The sequence below is a fragment of the Mobula birostris genome, chromosome 2 (genome assembly GCF_030028105.1).
Source record: "Mobula birostris isolate sMobBir1 chromosome 2, sMobBir1.hap1, whole genome shotgun sequence".
Lineage (NCBI taxonomy): Eukaryota > Metazoa > Chordata > Chondrichthyes > Myliobatiformes > Myliobatidae > Mobula > Mobula birostris.
This window is the reverse complement of record NC_092371.1, coordinates 133002953-133022882: the sequence shown is the minus strand read 5'-3', so window position 1 is coordinate 133022882 and position 19930 is coordinate 133002953. Positions and strand designations below refer to the sequence as shown.

Here is a 19930-nt window from a genome sequence, read left to right as displayed (position 1 = left end):
TTTCAAGTTGCATTTCTGGATGCAGTGACAGACTGTGTTGAGTGACAACGGTTTTCCGAAGTACTCCCGAGCCCAGGTGGCTATAATTGTCACAGTAGCATGACGGTTTCTTAGGCAGTGCCGCCTGAGGGCTCGAAGGTCACGCGCATTCAACAGTGTTTTCTGACCTTGCCCTTTACGCAGAGATGTCTCGAATTCTCTGAATCTTTTCACAATATTATGTACTGTAGATGTTGAAAGACCTAAATTCTCTGCAATCTTGCGCTGAGAAAGAAGGGGTAGAGTCAGGTAATAGAGAGTACCCTGGTGGCTGTACCCCTTGACAATAGGTACTCCTGTTTGAGTACTGTTGGGGGGGACAGCTTACCTGGGGGAAGCAACAGTGGCTGTGCCTCCAGCACAGAGTCCGGCCCTGTAGCTCAGAAGGGTAGGGAAAGGAAGAGGAGGCAGTTGTAATAGGGGACTCGATAGGAAGGGGGTCAGACAGGCGATTCTATGGACGCAGTCCAGAGACCCGGATGGTAGTTTCCCTCCCTGGTGCCAGGGTCCGGGATATTTCTGATCGCGTCCAAGATATCCTGAAGTGGGAGGGTGAGGAGCCAGAGGTCGTGGTACATATAGGTACCAATGACATAAGTAGGAAAAGGGAAGAGGTCCTGAAAGGAGAATATAGGAAGTTAGGAAAGGAGTTGAGGAAAAGAACCGCAAAGGTAGTAATCTCGGGATTACTGCCTGTGCCAGACAGTGAGAGTAGGAATGCGATGAGGTGGAGGATAAATGCGTGGCTGAGGGATTGGAGCAGGGGGCAGGGATTCAAGTTTTTGGATCATTGGGACCTCTCTTGACACAGGTGTGACCTGTACAAAAAGGACGGGTTACACTTGAATCCTAAGGGGACCAATATCCTGACGGGGAGATTTGTGAGGGCTACTGAGGTGACTTTAAACTAGAATGGTTGGGGGGTGGGAATCAAATTAAAGAGACTAGGAGAGAGGAGGTTAGTTCACAACAGGGGGATGGGAACCAGTGCAGAGAGACAGAGGGGTGTAAAATGAGGGTAGAAGCAAAAAGTAGTAAGGTGAAAAGTAAAAGTGGCAGGCCGGCAAATCCAGGGCAAAAATCAAAAAGGGCCACTTTTCAACATAATTGTATAAAGGCTAAGAGTGTTGTAAAAGCGAGCCTGAAGGCTTTGTGTGTCAATGCAAGAAGCATTCGTAACAAGGTGGATGAATTAAAAGTGCAGATTGTTATTAATGAATATGATATAGTTGGGATCACAGAGACATGGCTCCAGGGTGACCAGGGATGGGAGCTCAATATTCAGGGATATTCAATATTCAGAAGGGATAGACATGAAAGAAAAGGAGGTGGGGTAGCATTGCTGGTTAGAGAGGAGATTAACACAATAGAAAGGAAGGACATTAAGCCGGGAGAATGTGGAATCGATATGGGTAGAGCTGCATAACACTAAGGGGCAGAAAACGCTGCTGGGAGTTGTGTACAGGCCACCTAACAGTAGTAGTGAGGTTGGGGATGGTATTAAACAGGAAATTAGAAATGTGTGCAATAAAGGAATAGCAGTTATAATGGGTGACTTCAATCTACATATAGATTGGGTGAACCAAATTAGTAAGGGTGCTGAGGAAGAGAATTTCTTGGAATGTATGCGGGATGGTTTTTTGAACCAACATGTCAATGAACCAACCAGGAAGCAGGCTATTCTAGACTGGGTATTGAGCAATGAGGAAGGGTTAATTAGCAATCTTGTCGTGAGGGGCCCCTTGGGGAAGAGTGACCATAATATGCTGGAATTCTTCATTAAGATGAAGAGTGACATAGTTAATTCAGAAGCAAAGGTTCTGAACTTAAAGAAGGGTAACTTTGAAGGTATGAGGCGTGAATTAGCTAAGATAGACTAGCAAATTACACTTAAAGGGTTGACGGTGGATATGCAATGACAAGCATTTAAAGATCGCATGGATGAACTACAACAATTGTTCATCCCAGTTTGGCAAAAGAATAAATCAAGGAAGGTAGTGCACCCGTGGCTGACAAGGGAAATTAGGGATAGTATCAATTCCAAAGAAGAAACATACAAATTAGCCAGAAAAAGTGGCTCACCTGAGGACTGGGAGAAATTCAGAGTCCAGCAGAGGAGGACAAAGGGCTTAATTAGGAAGGGGAAAAAAGATTATGAGAGAAAACTGGCAGGGAACATAAAAACTGACTGTAAAAGCTTTTATAGATATGTGAAAAAAAAAAGATTGGTTAAGACAAATGTTGGTTCCCTACAGACAGAAACAGGTGAATTGATTATGGGGAGCAAGGACATGGCAGACCAATTGAATAACTACTTTGGTCCTGCCTTCACTAAGGAGGAGATAAATAATCTTCCGGAAATAGTAGGGGACAGAGGGTCCAGTTAGATGGAGGAACTGAGGGAAATAAATGTTAGTAGGGAAGTGGTGTTAGGTAAATTGAAGGGATTAAAGGCAGATAAATCCCCAGGGCCAGATGGTCCGCATCCCAGAGTGCTTAAGGAAGTAGCCCAAGAAATAGTGGATGCATTAGTGATAGTTTTTCAAAACTCTTTAGATTCTGGACTAGTTCCTGAGGATTGGAGGGTGGCTAATGTAACCCCACTTTTTAAAAAGGAGGGAGAGAGAAACCGGGGAACTATAGACAGGTTAACCTAACATCGGTGGTGGGGAAAATGCTAGAGTCAGTTATCAAAGATGTGATAACAGCACATTTGGAAAGTGGTGAAATCATCGGACAAAGTCAGCATGGATTTGTGAAGGGAAAATCATGTCTGATGAATCTCAGAATTTTTTGAGGATGTAACTAGTAGAGTGGATACGGGAGAACCAGTGGATGTGCTATATTTGGATTTTCAAAAGGCTTTTGACAAGGTCCCACACAGGAGATTAGTGTGCAAACTTAAAGCACACGGTATTGGGGGTAAGGTATTGATGTGGATAGAGAATTGGTTGGCAGACAGGAAGCAAAGAGTGGGAATAAACGGGACCTTTTCAGAATGGCAGGCAGTGACTAGTGGGGTACCGCAAGGCTCAGTGCTGGGACCCCAGTTGTTTACAACATATATTAATGACTTAGACGAGGGAATTAAATGCAGCATCTCCAAGTTTGCGGATGACATGAAGCTGGGCGGCAGTGTTAGCTGTGAGAAAGATGCTAAGAGGATGCAGGGTGACTTGGATAGGTTAGGTGAGTGGGCAAATTCATGGCAGATGCAACTTAATGAGGATAAGTGTGAGGTTATCCACTTTGGTGGCAAAAAGAGGAAAACAGATTATTATCTGAATGGTGGCCGATTAGGAAAAGGGGAGATGCAACGAGACCTGGGTGTCATTATACACCAGTCATTGAAAGTGGGCATGCAGGTACAGCAGGCGGTGAAAAGGCGAATGGTATGCTGGCATTCATAGCAAGAGGATTCGAGTACAGGAGCAGGGAGGTACTACTGCAGTTGTACAAGGCCTTGGTGAGACCACACCTGGAGTATTGTGTGCAGTTTTGGTCCCCTAATCTGAGGAAAGACATCCTTGCCATAGAGGGAGTACAAAGAAGGTTCACCAGATTGATTCCTGGGATAGCAGGACTTTCATATGATGAAAGACTGGATCGACTCGGCTTATACTCGTTGGAATTTAGAAGATTGAGGGGGGATCTTATTGAAACGTATAAAATCCTAAAGGGATTGGACAGGCTAGATGCAGAAAGATTGTTCCCAATGTTGGGGAAGTCCAGAACGAGGGGTCACAGTTTGAGGATAAAGGGGAAGCCTTTTAGGACCAAGATTAGGAAAAACTTCTTCACATAGAGTGGTGAATCTGTGGAATTCTCTGCCACAGGAAACAGTTGAGGCCAGTTCATTGGCTATATTTAAGAGGGAGTTAGATATGGCCCTTGTGGCTAAAGGGATCAGGGGGTATGGAGGGAAGGCTGGCACAGGGTTCTGAGTTGGATGATCAGCCATGATCATACTGAATGGCGGTGCAGGGTCGAAGGGCCGAATGGCCTACTCCTTCACCTATTTTCTATGTTTCTATGTTTCCTTTTCAACTAACAATTCTCTCACGAATTTTGGCACAAAGGGGTGAGCCACGACCCATCCTTGCTTGCAAAGACTGAGCCTTTGATGGACGCTACTTTTATACCCAGTCATGATACCTCACTTGCTACCAATTAGCCTGCTTAATGTGGAGTCTTCCAACCCGGTGTTACTTGAATATTATGTGCACTTTTCAATCTTATTTTAACTCTGTCCCAACTTTTGTTGAGTGTGTTGCAGCCATCAAATTCTAAATTTATGTATGTTTACAAAATACAATTAAGTTGGTCAGTAAAACTATTGAAAATCTTTTCTTTGTACTTCTGTCAGTTAAATAAAGGTTCACGTGAATTAACATATCACAGGTTTTTGTTTTTATTGCATTTTGGAAAATATCCCAACTTCTCTGGAAATGGGGTTTGTGTGTGTGTGTGTATATATATATATATATATATATATATACACATACATATACACACACACACACACACACACACACACACACACACACACAGAGACAGACTTGCCTTTTCATCTATTCCACAGCTTATTTAAGTACACTCTAGAGTCACACCTTTGTAACTATCTTTTTAAGTTGAAGCCACTTGTTTTAGACCCGAGTTAAACCTGGTAGCCTTCATCTGCTCCTATTTCTTAAATAATACATTACAATCTAGAGCATAAACTAAAATTGATACTTTAAAATAGGTTAGTTTCTCTAAATTACTAAGCCAGTTGAAAAACTTAACTACTATTTAAGTTACTGGCACTTTACAAGGCAGATGATATATTCAGCTGCAAACAAAGAACAAACCTTTTAAAATGGTCAGGAAAATTACAATACTCACCAGCCAATTACCTAACTACTGCTCTGTCAGGTCAATCCCCATTTTTCAAATTTTTAACTTGAGTTGCCGTTGTTGGTATTATTTTAAGACTAATTTGTCATTCAAACATGAGCACATCATGTCTTTCTCCCACTTCACCACAGTCTTGTGAAATGCACACAATGTGTTCATACACTCTCCATAAGCCCCACAAATAATTTTAGGTTATTGCCAAAGATGTGAAGATGAATATCACAGGCTTTTCATGTGTTGACTTGCATTTCTCAAGTGTTTTTCCACACATTCATGCCATCTTCATTCTAAAGTATGGACTGGAAGTAGCTATAGTGCAGAAGGAAATTATGAAACTCAAAAGACAAATGCTTGCATACAATAAACACCTCCTACCTTCAATAGTCATGTGGAATAAATATGTTCCCCTTCCATCAAGTATCTCACATTAGCCTGAATTAGTACAATCATGGTTCAATCTCCACTTATGCATTCATAGAACATAGAACAGTACAGCACAGTACAGGCCCTTTGGCCCACAATGTTGTGCCGACCCTCAAACCCTGCCTCCCATATAAGCCCCCACCTTAGATTCCTCCATATACCTGTCTAGTAGTCTCTTAAACTTCACTAGTGTATCTGCCTCCACCACTGACTCAGGCAGTGCATTCCACGCACCAACCACTCTCTGAGTAAAAAAACTTCCTCTAATATCCCCCTTGAACTTCCCACCCCTTACCTTAAAGCCACGTCCTCTGGTATTGAGCAGTGGTGCCCTAGGGAAGAGGTGCTGGCTATCCACTCTATCTATTCCTCTTATAATCTTGTACACCTCTATCATGTCTCCTCTCATCCTCCTTCTCTCCAAAGAGTAAAGCCCTAGCTCCCTTAATCTCTGATCATAATGCATACTTTCTAAACCAGGCAGCATCCTGGTAAATCTCCTCTGTACTCTTTCCAATGCTTCCACATCCTTCCTATAGCGAGGTGACCAGAACTGGACCCAGTACTCCAAGTGTGGCCTAACCAGAGTTTTATAGAACTGCATCATTACATCGCGACTCTTAAACTCTATCCCTCGACTTATGAAAGCTAACGCCCCATAAGCTTTCTTAACTACCCTATCCACCTGTGAGGCAACTTTCAGGGATCTGTGGACATGTACCCTGAGATCCCTCTGCTCCTCCACACTACCAAGTATCCTGCCATTTACTTTGTACTCTGCCTTGGAGTTTGTCCTTCCAAAGTGTACCACCTCACACTTCTCCGGGTTGAACTCCATCTGCCACTTCTCAGCCCACTTCTGCATCCTATCAATGTCTCTCTGCAATCTTTCACAATCCTCTACACTATCTACAACACCACCAACCTTTGTGTCGTCTGCAAACTTGCCAACCCACCCTTCTACCCCCACATCCAGGTCGTTAATAAAAATCACGAAAAGTAGAGGTCCCAGAACAGATCCTTGTGGGACACCACTAGTCACAATCCTCCAATCTGAATGTACTCCCTCCACCACCACCCTCTGCTTTCTGCAGGCAAACGAATTCTGAATCCACCTGGCCAAACTTCCCTGGGTCCCATGCCTTCTAACTTTCTGAATAAGCCTACCATGTGGAACCTTGTCAAATGCCTTACTAAAATCCATATAGATCACATCCACTGCACTACCCTCATCTATATGCCTGGTCACCTCCTCAAAGAACTCTATCAGGCTTGTTAGACACGATCTGCCCTTCACAAAGCCATGCTGACATCAGACCATGATTCTCTAAATGCCTATAGATCCTATCTCTAAGAATCTTTTCCAACAGCTTTCCCACCACAGATGTAAGGCTCACTGGTCTATAATTACCCGGACTATCCCTACTACCTTTTTTCAACAAGGGAACAACATTCGCCTCCCTCCAATCCTCTGGTACCATTCCCGTGGACAACGAGGACATAAAGATCCTAGCCAGAGGCTCAGCAATCTCTTCTCTCGCCTCGTGGAGCAGCCTGGGGAATATTCCTTCAGGCCCCGGGGACTTATCTGTCCTAATGTATTTTAACAACTCCAACACCTCCTCTCCCTTAATATCAACATGCTCCAGAACATCAACCTCACTCATATTGTCCTCACCATCATCAAGTTCCCTCTCATTGGTGAATACCGAAGAGAAGTATTCATTGAGAACCTCGCTCACTTCTACAGCCTCCAGGCACATCTTCCCATCTTTATCTTTAATCGGTCCTACCTTCACTCCTGTCATCCATTTTTTCTTCACATAATTGAAGAATGCCTTGGGGTTTTCCTTTACCCTACTCGCCAAGGCCTTCTCATGCCCCCTTCTTGCTCTTCTCAGCCCCTTCTTAAGTTCCTTTCTTGCTTCCCTATATTCCTCAATAGACCCATCTGATCCTTGCTTCCTACACCTCATGTATGCTGCCTTCTTCCACCTGACTAGATTTTCCACCTCACTTGTCACCCATGGTTCCTTCACCCTACCATTCTTTATCTTCCTCACCAGAACAAATTTATCCCTTACATCCCACAAGAGATCTCTAAACATCGACCACATGTCCAGAGTACATTTCCCTGCAAAAACATCATCCCAATTCACACTCGCAAGTTCTAGCCTTATAGCCTCATAATTTGCCTTTCCCCAATTAAAAATTTTCCTGTCCTCTTTGATTCTATCCTTTTCCATGATAATTATAAAGGCCAGGGAGCGGTGGTCACTGTCCCCCAGATGCTCACTCACTGAGAGATCTGTGACCTGACCTGGTTCATTACCTAGTTCTAGATCTAGTATGGCATTCCCCCTGGTCGGCCTGTCCACATACTGTGACAGGAATCCATCCTGGACACACTAACAAATTCTGCCCCATCTAAAGCCTACAATATGTGATCAAGCCAATGAGCATCAGCAATATATGGAGATGGCAATATAAACCCTCAGACTTGATCTATTCAAAAAATTCTGGCCGATTCTCTACCTTAAACTCCAACTTACGAGGCAGGTTCCATAACCCTTTAATTCATTAGTGTCTGAAAATTTATCAATCTCAGTCCTGAACTAGCTTGACAGCCTTCTTGGGTGAAAAATATAGAAAGATTACAATCCAGAAAGTGAAGCATCTCTTCTTTAATTCCTTATTCTGGAACTGTGCCCCTAAGCTTTAGACGATCCATCTGGAAGAAACTATCCTACAGAATATTATATTTTCAAAAGATCACTTCAGATTCCAAACTTCAATGTGTATGCCAATTTTATTTCATGTCTCCTCCATCTAGGCTGGCATTAGAAATCCAAAAAGGAACTGACTGCTTTGTGCAAATACCTAGTTAAATCATCCTCAATCCTTCCTGACTCCACAAGACGAAACTGAAACCGACTGTGATTTTTTGGAGGCACAGAGCAAATACTTACAAGATGGGAGAAGTATTACATCAATGAATTTTTCTCCATGATATTTTTTCAGCTCTATTTTTTTAATATTCCTATTTTCATAATCAGGTTAACAAAATGAAAACAAACCCATGCTTTTATTTTTAATTAAGTGCAATCGTGAACAATAGCCAGATCAGAAATGCTGATCAAGTCAACTAGTTCCCAAGGAGAACTCTGATAGGCCAATCAGATGGTTCAGTGCTGCTCAGCGATAGAACAGAAAAAAATCATATGTACAATTAAGAAACATTAAAAAATAGTAGAAATACTGGAGTCATGAGGATCATGATGAAGTCTGCCGGAGAGAGACATTTATACACATGCTGACCTCCATAATTCAAAGAGATTGAAGGATAAGGTTGTAGGATGACAAAATGTGGCAGGAGCACTTGGAACTAAAAGCTAATCCCTACTGGGAGAAAACAGCACCTACTCTTTCCATACTGTTCTCCAGCAGTTTAAGGACTAAGTCCAGTGGGAACATAACTCACAACCATCCTGGTCCCCTTCATGACAGCTTATAAAGAAGCATGTGACTTCCCTCCCAGAGATGATAGGTGTTTGTGCACCCAACTCTTGAAGGCTTGAACCCCATCGTCGCAGATGTTTCCAACCACAGCATCTGGAAGGCTGTTCCAAATTCTGATAGCACAGTGAAGGAAGCTTCTATCCAATGTGTAGGTTCTCACATCAGGCAGAGAAACAGCATGAGCAGGCATAGATAAAATTGATCGTGTGGTGCATCATCTCTCATAAGATGAAGGCAGCATGGCGTGAAGGTCTGCAGGGCTGTGGCTGGTGTGCATTTTGTATAACATAGTAGCTGCAGAAACCTGTCGTCTGTGGTGCTTAATGGACCACTGTTACTTTAACTTTGGAAAAAAGCATACCTGTTGAATAGCACCAATTTGCTGTTGTAGTTTTACATTCACCCAAGTTTTGCTAAGAGACCATTTGCAAAATAGGGCTGCATATGAGTCGTGAGGACATTCCCATCCCTATTCCACAACACTGGATCTTCCCATTCAAGTTTTACAGCTACGTCATGACATCATCACACTCCTAGGCTACAAGAGACAATTTGAAGATGTGCTACCGACCACCCTTACCTGTTGCTGTACCACTCCGTGCCAGCATTGTGCTATCCCAGAGATGCTACTGGGCTTGTTCACTGCTGCCCCTTTTGCAGATGCGGAAGTGCTACTGCTGTCTTTTGATTTATTTTTCCCATCTGTAATATCAAGACAACACATTTACATAATACCATCCAATCCTAGCTGACTAAGTTCTCATTTTAAAATTTCTCTGAAACCATATATTCTGCGAGAAGGCAACAGGGTCAGTCCTCCTTCTGCAGCTCAACCAGGCTTGATCTGCTGGATTACCCAGGCATCTTTTCTGGTCAATGACAAGAAGTATTATACCATAAGATTAGGAAGAGAATTGGCCCATCCAGCCGATCATGTATGCTTTGTATCAGGGGAAACTCACAGCAGGAAAAAAATTGCAAGCAAGTAGAAAGACTGTGGCCCAAGACAAAATATATTTGAAGGTGAAGTGGAAAGAATGCACTAATAACTGAAGGAAACAAAATCACAGAAAACTCAAACAGCTCCTTCATAGCATTACTCTGTATAGTATCTAATTCAAGTTTATATCCAATTTGAGATCCACTCAGGCTCAGGAACTGGCATGGATAACTTCATTTACCACCACGCTGAACTGATTTTGCAACCTATAGGCTCACTTTCAACGACTCCCAACAACTCATGTTTTCAGCTTTTTTTTTATTTGCACATTTGTCTCCTTTTGAAGATTGGAGATTGTCAGTGCAAGTTTTCAAAAACTATTGTATTTCTTTAGACAATTTCTTTGTATTGTGTTTCCTGTCAGAAAAAGGAAGAGGGCAAGAACTCTACTGAGTGTTTTTTTTATATAAAGATCCCCTCCCCCAATAGTAACAGAGACATCGAGGAGCGGATAGAGGGGCAGATTCTGGAACGGTACAATAAGAATAGGATTCGTGTGATAGGTGATTTTAATTTTCATAATATTGACTGGTATCTCCTTAGACCAAGGGATTTAGATGGGTGGAATTTGTTAGGTGTGTTCAGGAAGGTTTTCTGGCGCAATATGTAGATAAGCCAACTAGAGGAGAGGCTGTACTTGATGTAATATTGGGAAATGAACCTGAGCAGGCATCAGATCTCTCGGTGGGAGAGCATTTTGGAGGTAGTGATTACTACTCTATCTCCTTTACCGTAGCACTGGAGAGGGATAGGAACAGACAATTTGGGAAAACACTTAATTGGGGTGGGGGAAATATCAGAATCAGAATCAGGTTTATTATCACCGGCATGAAATTTGTTAACTTAGCAGCAGTTCAATGCAATACATAATCTAGCAGAGAGAAAACAAATAAAATAAAACATAATAATAAATAAACAAGCAAATCAATTACGTATATTGAATAGAGTATGAAAAAAATGTGCAATAACAGAAATACTGTATATTAAAAAAGTGAGGTAGTGTCCAAAGCTTCAAAGTCCATTCAGGAATAGGATGGGAGAGGGAAAGAAGCTGTTCCTGAATCACTGAGTGTGTGTCCTCAGGCTTCTGTATCTCCTACCTGATGGTAACAGTGAGAAAAGGGCATGCCCTGGGTGCTGGAGGTCTTTAATAATGGACTCTGCCTTTCTGAGACACCACTCCTTAAAGATGTCCTGGGTACTTTGTAGGCTAATATGATACTAATAGGCAAAATCTTGGGAACATAAACGGGAGCAGATGGCAGAAATGTGGCAAATATTCAGAGAACATTTGCATGGTGTTCTGAATAGGTATTTTCCATTGAGACAGGGAAAAGATGGTAGAGTAAAAGAACCAGGGTGTACAAAGGATGTAGAAAATCTAGTTAAGAAGAAAAGACAACCTTACTAAAGGTTCTCTAGAAAATTACAAAGGTGCCAGGAAGGGACTCAAGAATGAAATTAGGAGAGCTACAAGGGGCCTCAAGAAGAACTTGGCAAGCAGGATTAAAAAAAACCCCAAGGCATTCTACAAGTATGTGAAGAGCAAGAGGATGAGCCATGTGAGAATAGGACCAATCAGGAGTGATAGTGGAAACATGTGCATGGAACCGGAGGTGGTGGTGGTAGTACTTAGTGAATACTTTGCTTCAGTATTCACCAGTGAAAAGGGCCTTGGCAATTGTGGGGATGACTTACAGCGGGCTGAAATGATTCAGTGTATAGACATTACGAAAGAGCATGTGCTGGAGCTTTTGAAAGGTATTAAGTTAGATAAGTCACCAAGACTGGACGAGATATATCCCAGGGCTCTGTGGGAAGTGAGGATGGAGATTGTTGAACCTCTGGTGATGAACTTTGCATCATCGATAGGGACAGGAGGAGTACCAGAGGATTGGAATGTTGCAAACGTTGCTCCCTTGTTCAAGAAAGGGAGCAGAGATAACCCAGGAAATGAAAAACCAGTGAGTCTTACTTCAGTGGTGGGCAAGTTGTTGGTGAAGATCCTGAGAGGTCGGATTTATGAGCATTTGGAGAGACATAATCTGATTTGGGATAGTCAGCATGGCTTTGTCAAGGGCAGGCCATGCCTTAAGAACCTGACTGAATTCTTTGAGGATGTAACAAAACACAATGATGAATTTAGAACAGTGGATTTAGTGTATATGGATTTCAGTAAGGCATTTGATAAGGCTCCCTCAGAAAGTAAGGAGGCATGGGATCCAAGGAGGCTTTGCTTTGAGGATCCAGAACTAGGTTGCCCACAGAAAACAAAGGCTGGTTGAAGATGGCTATTCTGCATGGAGGACAGTGATCATTGATTTTCTGCACGGATCTATTCTGGGAACCCTCCATTTTATAATTTTTTTATAAATGATCTGGATAGAGTAGTAAAAGGGTGGGTTAGTAAGTTTTCTAATGACACAAAAGTTGGGGTGTTGTGGATAGTCTGGAGGGGTGTCAGAAGTTACAGGAGGACATCAATAGGATGCAGAACCGGGCTGAGAAGGGGCAGATGGAGTTCAACCCAGATTAAGTGTGAAGTGGCATATACACTACATACTTTGATTATAAATTTACTATGAGATCCATCCCAGACTATACATTTTTCTGCATTCCCTGCTTTTCCATCATTATGCCACACCCTTCTGTTCCATTTTATGCTACGGCTCAGACTCTGTCTGACCCTCCTTCTTCTTCTTCCAAGGAGTTTCAAAAGAAATTTGAGCAGACACAAGCTTGATCTACGAGGGGTGATTGATAAGTTTGTGGCCTAAGGTAGAAGGAGTCAATTTTAGAAAACCTAGCACATTTATTTTTCAACATAGTCCCCTCCTACATTTACACACTTAGTCCAGCAATCGTGGAGCACACAGATCTTGGACCTCCAGAAAGTGCCCACAGCAGGGGTGATTGACAAGTTCGTAGCCTAAGGTAGGAGGAGATGAGTTATACAGCTCTGGTTACATGCACATGCAGTTCAACTGAGTCATTATGCAGAAAGTTTGAGTAATTGACAAGTTTGTGGCCTAAGGTAGAAGGAGATGAGTTATTAACTTCAAACTTTCTGCATAATCACTCAAAGAGTTGAACTGCATGTGCATCTAACGAGAGCTGTATAACTCATCTCATTCTACCTTAGGCCACACACATCAATCACCCCTGCTGTGGGCACTTTCTGGAGGTCCAAGACCCGTATGCTCCACGACCACTGGACTAAGTGTGTAAACGTAGGAGGGGACTATGTTGAAAAATAAATGTGCTAGGTTTTCTAAAACTGACTCCTACCTTAGGCCACGAACTTAGCATTCACCCCTCATATACACCCACGCTTACTACTCCAAATGCTCCCCAAGTATCTAGGTTACCTTGGTACCTTATTTAAAATACTCTTGTGTTGGGCAAGACACCATTTTTAGAAAAACAAACAGAAAATGCAAGGAACAGTGTTGCACTTTGGGAAGAAAAATGAAAGTAGGACTCTCACAATAAACCAATAAACCTTAGGACCCTGGGGAGTGTATCAAAGCTGAAGTTTCCCCTCAGAATGATTTGTGCTTCTCCTTGCTCTAGTAAAGAAATCAATCATTCCCAACAGAGATGGACACAAGGGCATAACTAAGAAGCAAGTTTGATAAAACCAGTTGTGCTGGGTGATAATAATCAGTGAGCAAGGACATGGTGCTATTGCAATCAAAGTGATGAATCAAGAGAATATTTAAAGATAATAATGAGAACATCCCTCACAATTGAGTGCAGTTTTAATCACATTATGGGAAGGGTGCATTTGGGATATTTGGAGAAGGTGCAAATGAGGTTCACCAGAATATTGCTTGGGATAGAGAATGCTAGCTGCAAGGTTGAACATTATTGAACTGTTTCCTCTGGAGCTTTGGAGGCTGAACGGTGACCTGATAGTATCATATAAAATTATGAGAGGCAGAGATGGGCTAGCTGGTCAAGATCCCCCCCCCCCCAAAGCTTGAAGGTTAGAGGAAAAGTGAGAGAAGTTTTAAAGGTTTATGAGGCAAGTTCTTACTTACACAGAAAATGGTACATGGAGTGCACTGCCAGGAATGGCAGGGGCATGATGGAAGCAGGTATGATAGCAACTTTTCAAAGGAATTTATATAGGCACATGAACAGGCAGTGAATGGTTGAATATAGACCATTGTCATGCAAATAAGATATGTTTAAATTGGGAATGTGGTCAGCAGAGACATTGTAAGTGAAGTGCCTGCTCATGTGCTGCACTTCCTTATATGATAAAATACCAAAGTGTATTGCAGTGACTGTAAATGAGGGAAGTTGAAAACAAGTTCAAGATGTTAATAATACATTTACCTGAAATAGGCTGAGTGGGCAAAGCATACCTTATAAAAGACAGGGTATTCCACGCAAAAGTTTCTCCAAAGGTAAGAGCAAGGAGGGTCAAGTGGAATTATGAAAATGGCAGATGAAAGGAAGGATTGGGGAAATCATTAAAATCAATGTTTGCTACTAGAAAATTGAATGAGGGAGCTTCGTACACTACTGCCAAGCAGCGAGAACCCATCCCAGAAGGAATGACTACAGAGCAGACAAGAAGTATTAAACTGTGAATTGATAAGGATGGATATGGAAAGGAAGCAGAGGGGGCTAGAAAAAAATGGAGACAGGAACGCTCACATCTGGAGTCACAGCCCCAAATAAATGTAAAGCTGTATGTACAAAATTTAAGGAGAGTATAACTGAAGCAACATCGACTTTTTAAAAAAATAGAAGTCAAAATTTAAAAAAAAAGACCAATACAATTTAGCCTACCACAGACAACTGCAGTGATACAAAAACTAAGAGAAAGAGCAGACCAATAATACAATATGTGCTACTGGTTCCTGGCAACTACTACTAGATGTCCCATTCTTGTATGTAAGAAGCTTAAAATTCAATGTGTAAGTGTAGGATGTACAATAAAACTAATTTGTTTGGAGCCCAGAGTACAACAAATTGACTTCCACAAGGGATTCATGAACAAAATTCATTTTGCAGAAAGACATCCCTTAATCTACACTGCTAGTTATAAATCCATCACTAATAGTAATGTTTTGGATGGGAATACAGGTACAACAAAGTAATGAGATATGGAGATATCTCTTGGAGATATGATGTGGTAGCCATTACAGACACTTGGATGGCTCAGGGACAGGAATGGTTACTTCAAGTGCCGAGTTTTAGATGTTTCAGAAAGGACAGGGAGGGAGGCAAAAGAGGTGGGGGCGTGACACTGTTGATCAGAGATAGTGTCACGGCTTCAGAAAAGGTGGACACTGTGAAGGAATTGTCTACGGAGTCTCTGTGGGTGGAGGTTAGGAACAGGAAGAGGTCAATAACCTCACTGGGTGTTTTTTATAGGCTGCCCAAAAGTAACAGGGGTATCGAGGAACAGATAGGGAAACAGATCCTGAAAAGGTGGAATAATAACAGAGTTGTCATGATGGGAGATTTTAATTTCCCAAATATCGATTGGCATCTCCCTAGAGCAAGGGGTTTAGATGGAGTGGAGTTTGTTAGGTATGTTCAGGAAGGTTTCTTGACACAATATGTAGTTAAGCCTACTGTGAGATCTGTATAGTCATCAAAGATCTCACCATTAAAGGAGTGGAAGTCATCATCGGATTTCGATGGACAACCGAGGAGAGAAGAGATAAGCCTACAAGAGGAGAGGCTGTACTTGATTTGGTATTGGGAAATGAACCTGGTCAGGTGTCAGAACTCTCAGTAAGAGAGCATTTTGGAGATAGTGTTCATAATTCTATCTCCTTTACAATGGCACTGGAGAGAGACAGGAACAGACAAGTTAGAAAAGTGTTTAATTGGAGTAAGGGGAATTATGAAGTTATCAGGCAGGAAATTGGAAGCTTAAATTGGAAACATGTTCTCAGGGAAAAGTACAGAGGAAATATGGCAAATGTTCAGGGGACATTTGGGTGGAGTTCTGCATAGGTACGTTCCAATGAGACAGGGAAGTTATGGTAGGGTACAGGAACCGTGGTGTACAAAGGCCGTAATAAATCTAGTCAAGAAGAAAAGAAAAGCTTACAAAAGGTTCAGAGAGCTAGGTAATGTTAGAGATCTAGTAGATGATAAGGCTAATAGGAAGGAGCTTAAGAAGGAAACTAAGAGAGCCAGAAGGGGCCATGAGAAGGCCTTAGCGGGCAGGATTAAGGAAATTCCCAAAGGCATTCTACAAGTATGTAAAGAGCAAGAGAATAAGACCTGAAAGTATACAACCTATCAAGTGTGACAGTGAGAAAGTATGTATGGAACCGGAGGAAATAGCAGAGGTACTTAATGAATACTATACTTCAGTATTCATTATGGAAAAGGATCTTGGTGATTGTAGTGATGACTTGCAGCAGACTGAAAAGCTTGAGCATGTAGATATTAAGAACGAGGATGAGCTCGAGCTTTTGGAAAGCATCAAGTTGGATAAGTTGCCGGGACCAGATGAGATGTACCCCAGGCTACCGTGGGAGGCAAGGAAGGAGATTGCTGAGCCTCTGGCGATGATCTTTGCATCATCAATGGGGACGGGAGAGGTTCCGGAGGATTGCAGATGTTGTTCCTTTATTCAAGAAAGGGAGTAGAGATAGCCCAGGAAATTATAGACCAGTGAGTATTACCTCAGTGGTTGGTAAGTTGATGGAGATGATCCTGAGAGGCAGGATTTATGAACATTTGGAGAGGAATAATATGATTAGGAATAGTCAGCATGGCTTTGTCAAGGGCAGGTCGTGGCTTACAAGTCTGATTGAATTTTTTGAGGATGTGACTAAACACATTGATGAAGGAAGAGCAGTAGATGTAGTGTATATGGATTTCAACAAGGCATTTCACAAGGTACACCATACCAGACATTGAGAAAGTAAGGAGGCATGGGATCCAAGGGGACATTGCTTGGTGGATCCAGAACTGGCTTGCCGACAGAAGGCAAAGAGTGGTTGTAGACGAGTCATATTCTGCATGGAGGTCCGTCACCAGTGGTGTGCCTCAGGGATCTGTTCTGGGACCCTTAGTCTTCGTGATTTTTATAAATGACCTGGATGAGGAAGTGGAGGGATGGGTTAGTAAGTTTGCTGATGACACAAAGGTTGGAGTTGCTGTGGACAATGCGGAGGGCTGTCAGAGGTTACAGCGGGACACTGATAGGATGTAAATCTGGGCTGAGAAGTGGCAGATGGAGTTCAACCCAGGTAAGTGTGAAGTGGTTCATTTTGGTAGGTCAAATATGATGGCAGCATATAGTATTAATAGTAAGACTCTTGACAGTGTGGAGGATCAGAGGGATCTTGGGGTCCGAGTTCATAGGACGCTCATAGCAACTGCACAGGTTGACTCTGTGGTTAAGAAGACGTATGGTGTATTGGTCTTCATCAATCGTGGAATTGAATTTAGGAGCCGAGAGGTAATGTTGCAGCTATATAGGACCCTGGTCAGACCCCAGTTGGAGTACTGTGTTCAGTTCTGGTCACCTCACTACAGGAAGGATGTGGAAACTATGGAAAGGGTGTAGAGGAGATTTACAAGGATGTTGCCTGTATTGGGGAGCATGCCTTATGAAAATAGGTTGAGTGAATTCGGCCTTTTTTCCTTGGAGCGACGGAGGATGAGGGATGACCTGATAGAGGTGTATAAGATGATAAGAGGCATTGATTATGTGGATAGTCAGAGGCCTTTTCCCAGGGCTGAAATGGCTAACACAAGAGGGCACAGTTTTAAGGTGCTTGGAAGTAGGTACAGTAGAGATGTCAGGGGTAAGGTTTTTACGCAGAGAGTGATGAGTGTGTGGAATGGGCTGCCGGCAACGGTGGTGGAGGCAAATACAATAGGATCTTTTAAGAGACTCCTGGATAGGTACATGGTGGTTAGAAAAACAGAGGGCTATGGGTAACCCTAGGTAATTTCTTTAGTAAGTACATGTTCGGCACAGCATTGTGGGCCAAAGGGCCTGTATTGCACTGTAGGTTTTCTATGTTTCTATAATAAACCTCATTCTGATTCTGAGATCACAAAATATTTGTGGTAAGAGCTGGAGATACTCAGTGGCATTGGAGAAGAGGATTGAGGTTACAGTTGGATTGCCTCACACTGAGAATGTAAATTGCAGATGTGGTTGGTCCATAGGAGAATTTCCAGCACTTTTGATTTTTGTTTTAAGGCATCTGCTGTATTTTTCTAAGCTCCATGTATCCATCCAGGAGTCTCTTAAAAGACCCTATCTTTTCCGCCTCCGCCAGCAGCCCATTCCACGCACTCAACACTCTCTGTGTAAAAAACTTACCCCTGACATCTCCTCTGTACCTACTTCCAAGCACCTTAAAAATATGCCCTCTTGTGCTAGCCATTTCAGCCCTGGGAAAAAGTCTCTGACTATCCACACGATCAATGCCTCTCATCATCTTATACATCTCTATCAGGTCACCTCTCATCCTCCGTCGCTCCAAGGAAAAAGGGCCGAGTTCACTTAACCTATTCTCATAAGGCGCACTCCCCAATCCAGGCAACATCCTTGTAAATCTCCTCTGCACTCTTTCTATGGTTTCCATATCCTTCCTGTAGTGAGTGAGGCGACCAGAATTGAGCACAGTACTCCAAGTGGGGTCTGACCAGGGTCCTATATAACTGCAACATTACCTCTCAGCTCTTAAGCTCAATCCCATGATTGATGAAGGTCAATGCACCGTATGCTTTCTTAACCACACAGTCAACCTATTGACTCGGACCCCAAGATCCCTCTGATCCTTCACACTGTCAAGAGTCTTGCTATTAATGTTATATTCTGCCATTATATTTGACCTACTAAAATGAACCACTTCACACTTTTCTGGGCTGAACTCCATCTGCCACTTCTCAGCCCAGTTTTTCCATCCTATCAATGTCCTGATGTAACCTCCGACAGCCCTCCACACTATCCACAACGCTCCCAACCCTTGCGTCATCAGCAAATTTACTAACCCATCCCTCCACTTCCTCATCCAGGTCATTTATAAAAATCACAAAGAGTAGGGGTCCCAGAACAGATCCCAGAGGCACACCACTGGTCACCGGCCTCCATGCAGAATATGACCCGTCTACAGCCACTCTTTGCCTTCTGTGGGCAAGCCAGTGCTGGATCCACCAAGCAATGTCCCCTTGAATCCCATGCCTCCTTACTTTCTCGATAACCCTTGCATGGGGTACCTTATCAAATGCCTTGCTAAAATCCATATGCACTACATCTACGGCTCTACCTTCAACAATGTATTTAGTCACATCCTCAAAAAATTCAATCAGGCTTGAAAGTCACGACCTACTTTTGACAACGCCACACTAACGATTCCTAATCATATTATGCCTCTCCAGATGTTCATAATTCCTGCCTCTCAGGATCTTCTCCATGAATTTACCAATCACTGAAGTAAGACTTATTGGTCTATAATTTCCTGGGCTATCCCTATCCCCTTTCTTGAATAAGGGAACAAAATTCGTAACCCTCCAGTCCTCCGGAACCTCTCCCGTCCTCATTGATGATGCAAAGATCATCGCCAGAGGCTCAGCAATCTCCTCTCTCGCTTCCCACAGCAGCCTGGGTACATCCCATCCGGTCCCAGTGACTTATCCAACTTGATGCTTTCCAAAATCTCCAGCACATCCTCTTCCTTAATATCTACATGCTCAAGCTTTTCAGTCCACTGCAAGTCATCCCTACAATCGCCAAGATCCTTTTCTTTAGTGAATACTGAAGGAAAGTATTCTTCTGCCATCTCCTCCGGTTCCATACACACTTTTCCACTGTCACACTTGATTAGCCCTCTTCTCTTACGTCTTATCCTCTTGCTCTTCACGTACTTGTAGAATGCCTTGGGGTTTTCCTTAACCCTGTCCACCAAGGCCTTCTCATGACCCCTTCTGGCTCTCCTAATTTCATTCTTTAGCTTCTTCCTGCGAGCCTTATAATCTTCTAGATCTCTATCATTACCTAGTTTTTTGAACCTTTCGTAAGCTCTTCTTTTCTTCTTGACTGGATTTACAACA

At 42.7% G+C, this 19930-nt stretch overlaps 1 protein-coding gene across 5 annotated transcripts in view; it reads right to left on the bottom strand.

Moving 5' to 3' along the window:
- The window catches only part of LOC140191307 (cullin-9), a 332978-nt gene that overhangs the window by 107803 nt on the left and 205245 nt on the right, over positions 1 to 19930 (bottom strand). For all 5 annotated transcript variants that reach the window (XM_072248616.1, XM_072248607.1, XM_072248588.1 and 2 more), the window contains one exon: positions 9458 to 9579. In XM_072248616.1, the coding sequence (XP_072104717.1) occupies positions 9458 to 9579 (122 nt within the window). The remainder of the gene's footprint in view (positions 1 to 9457; positions 9580 to 19930) is intronic.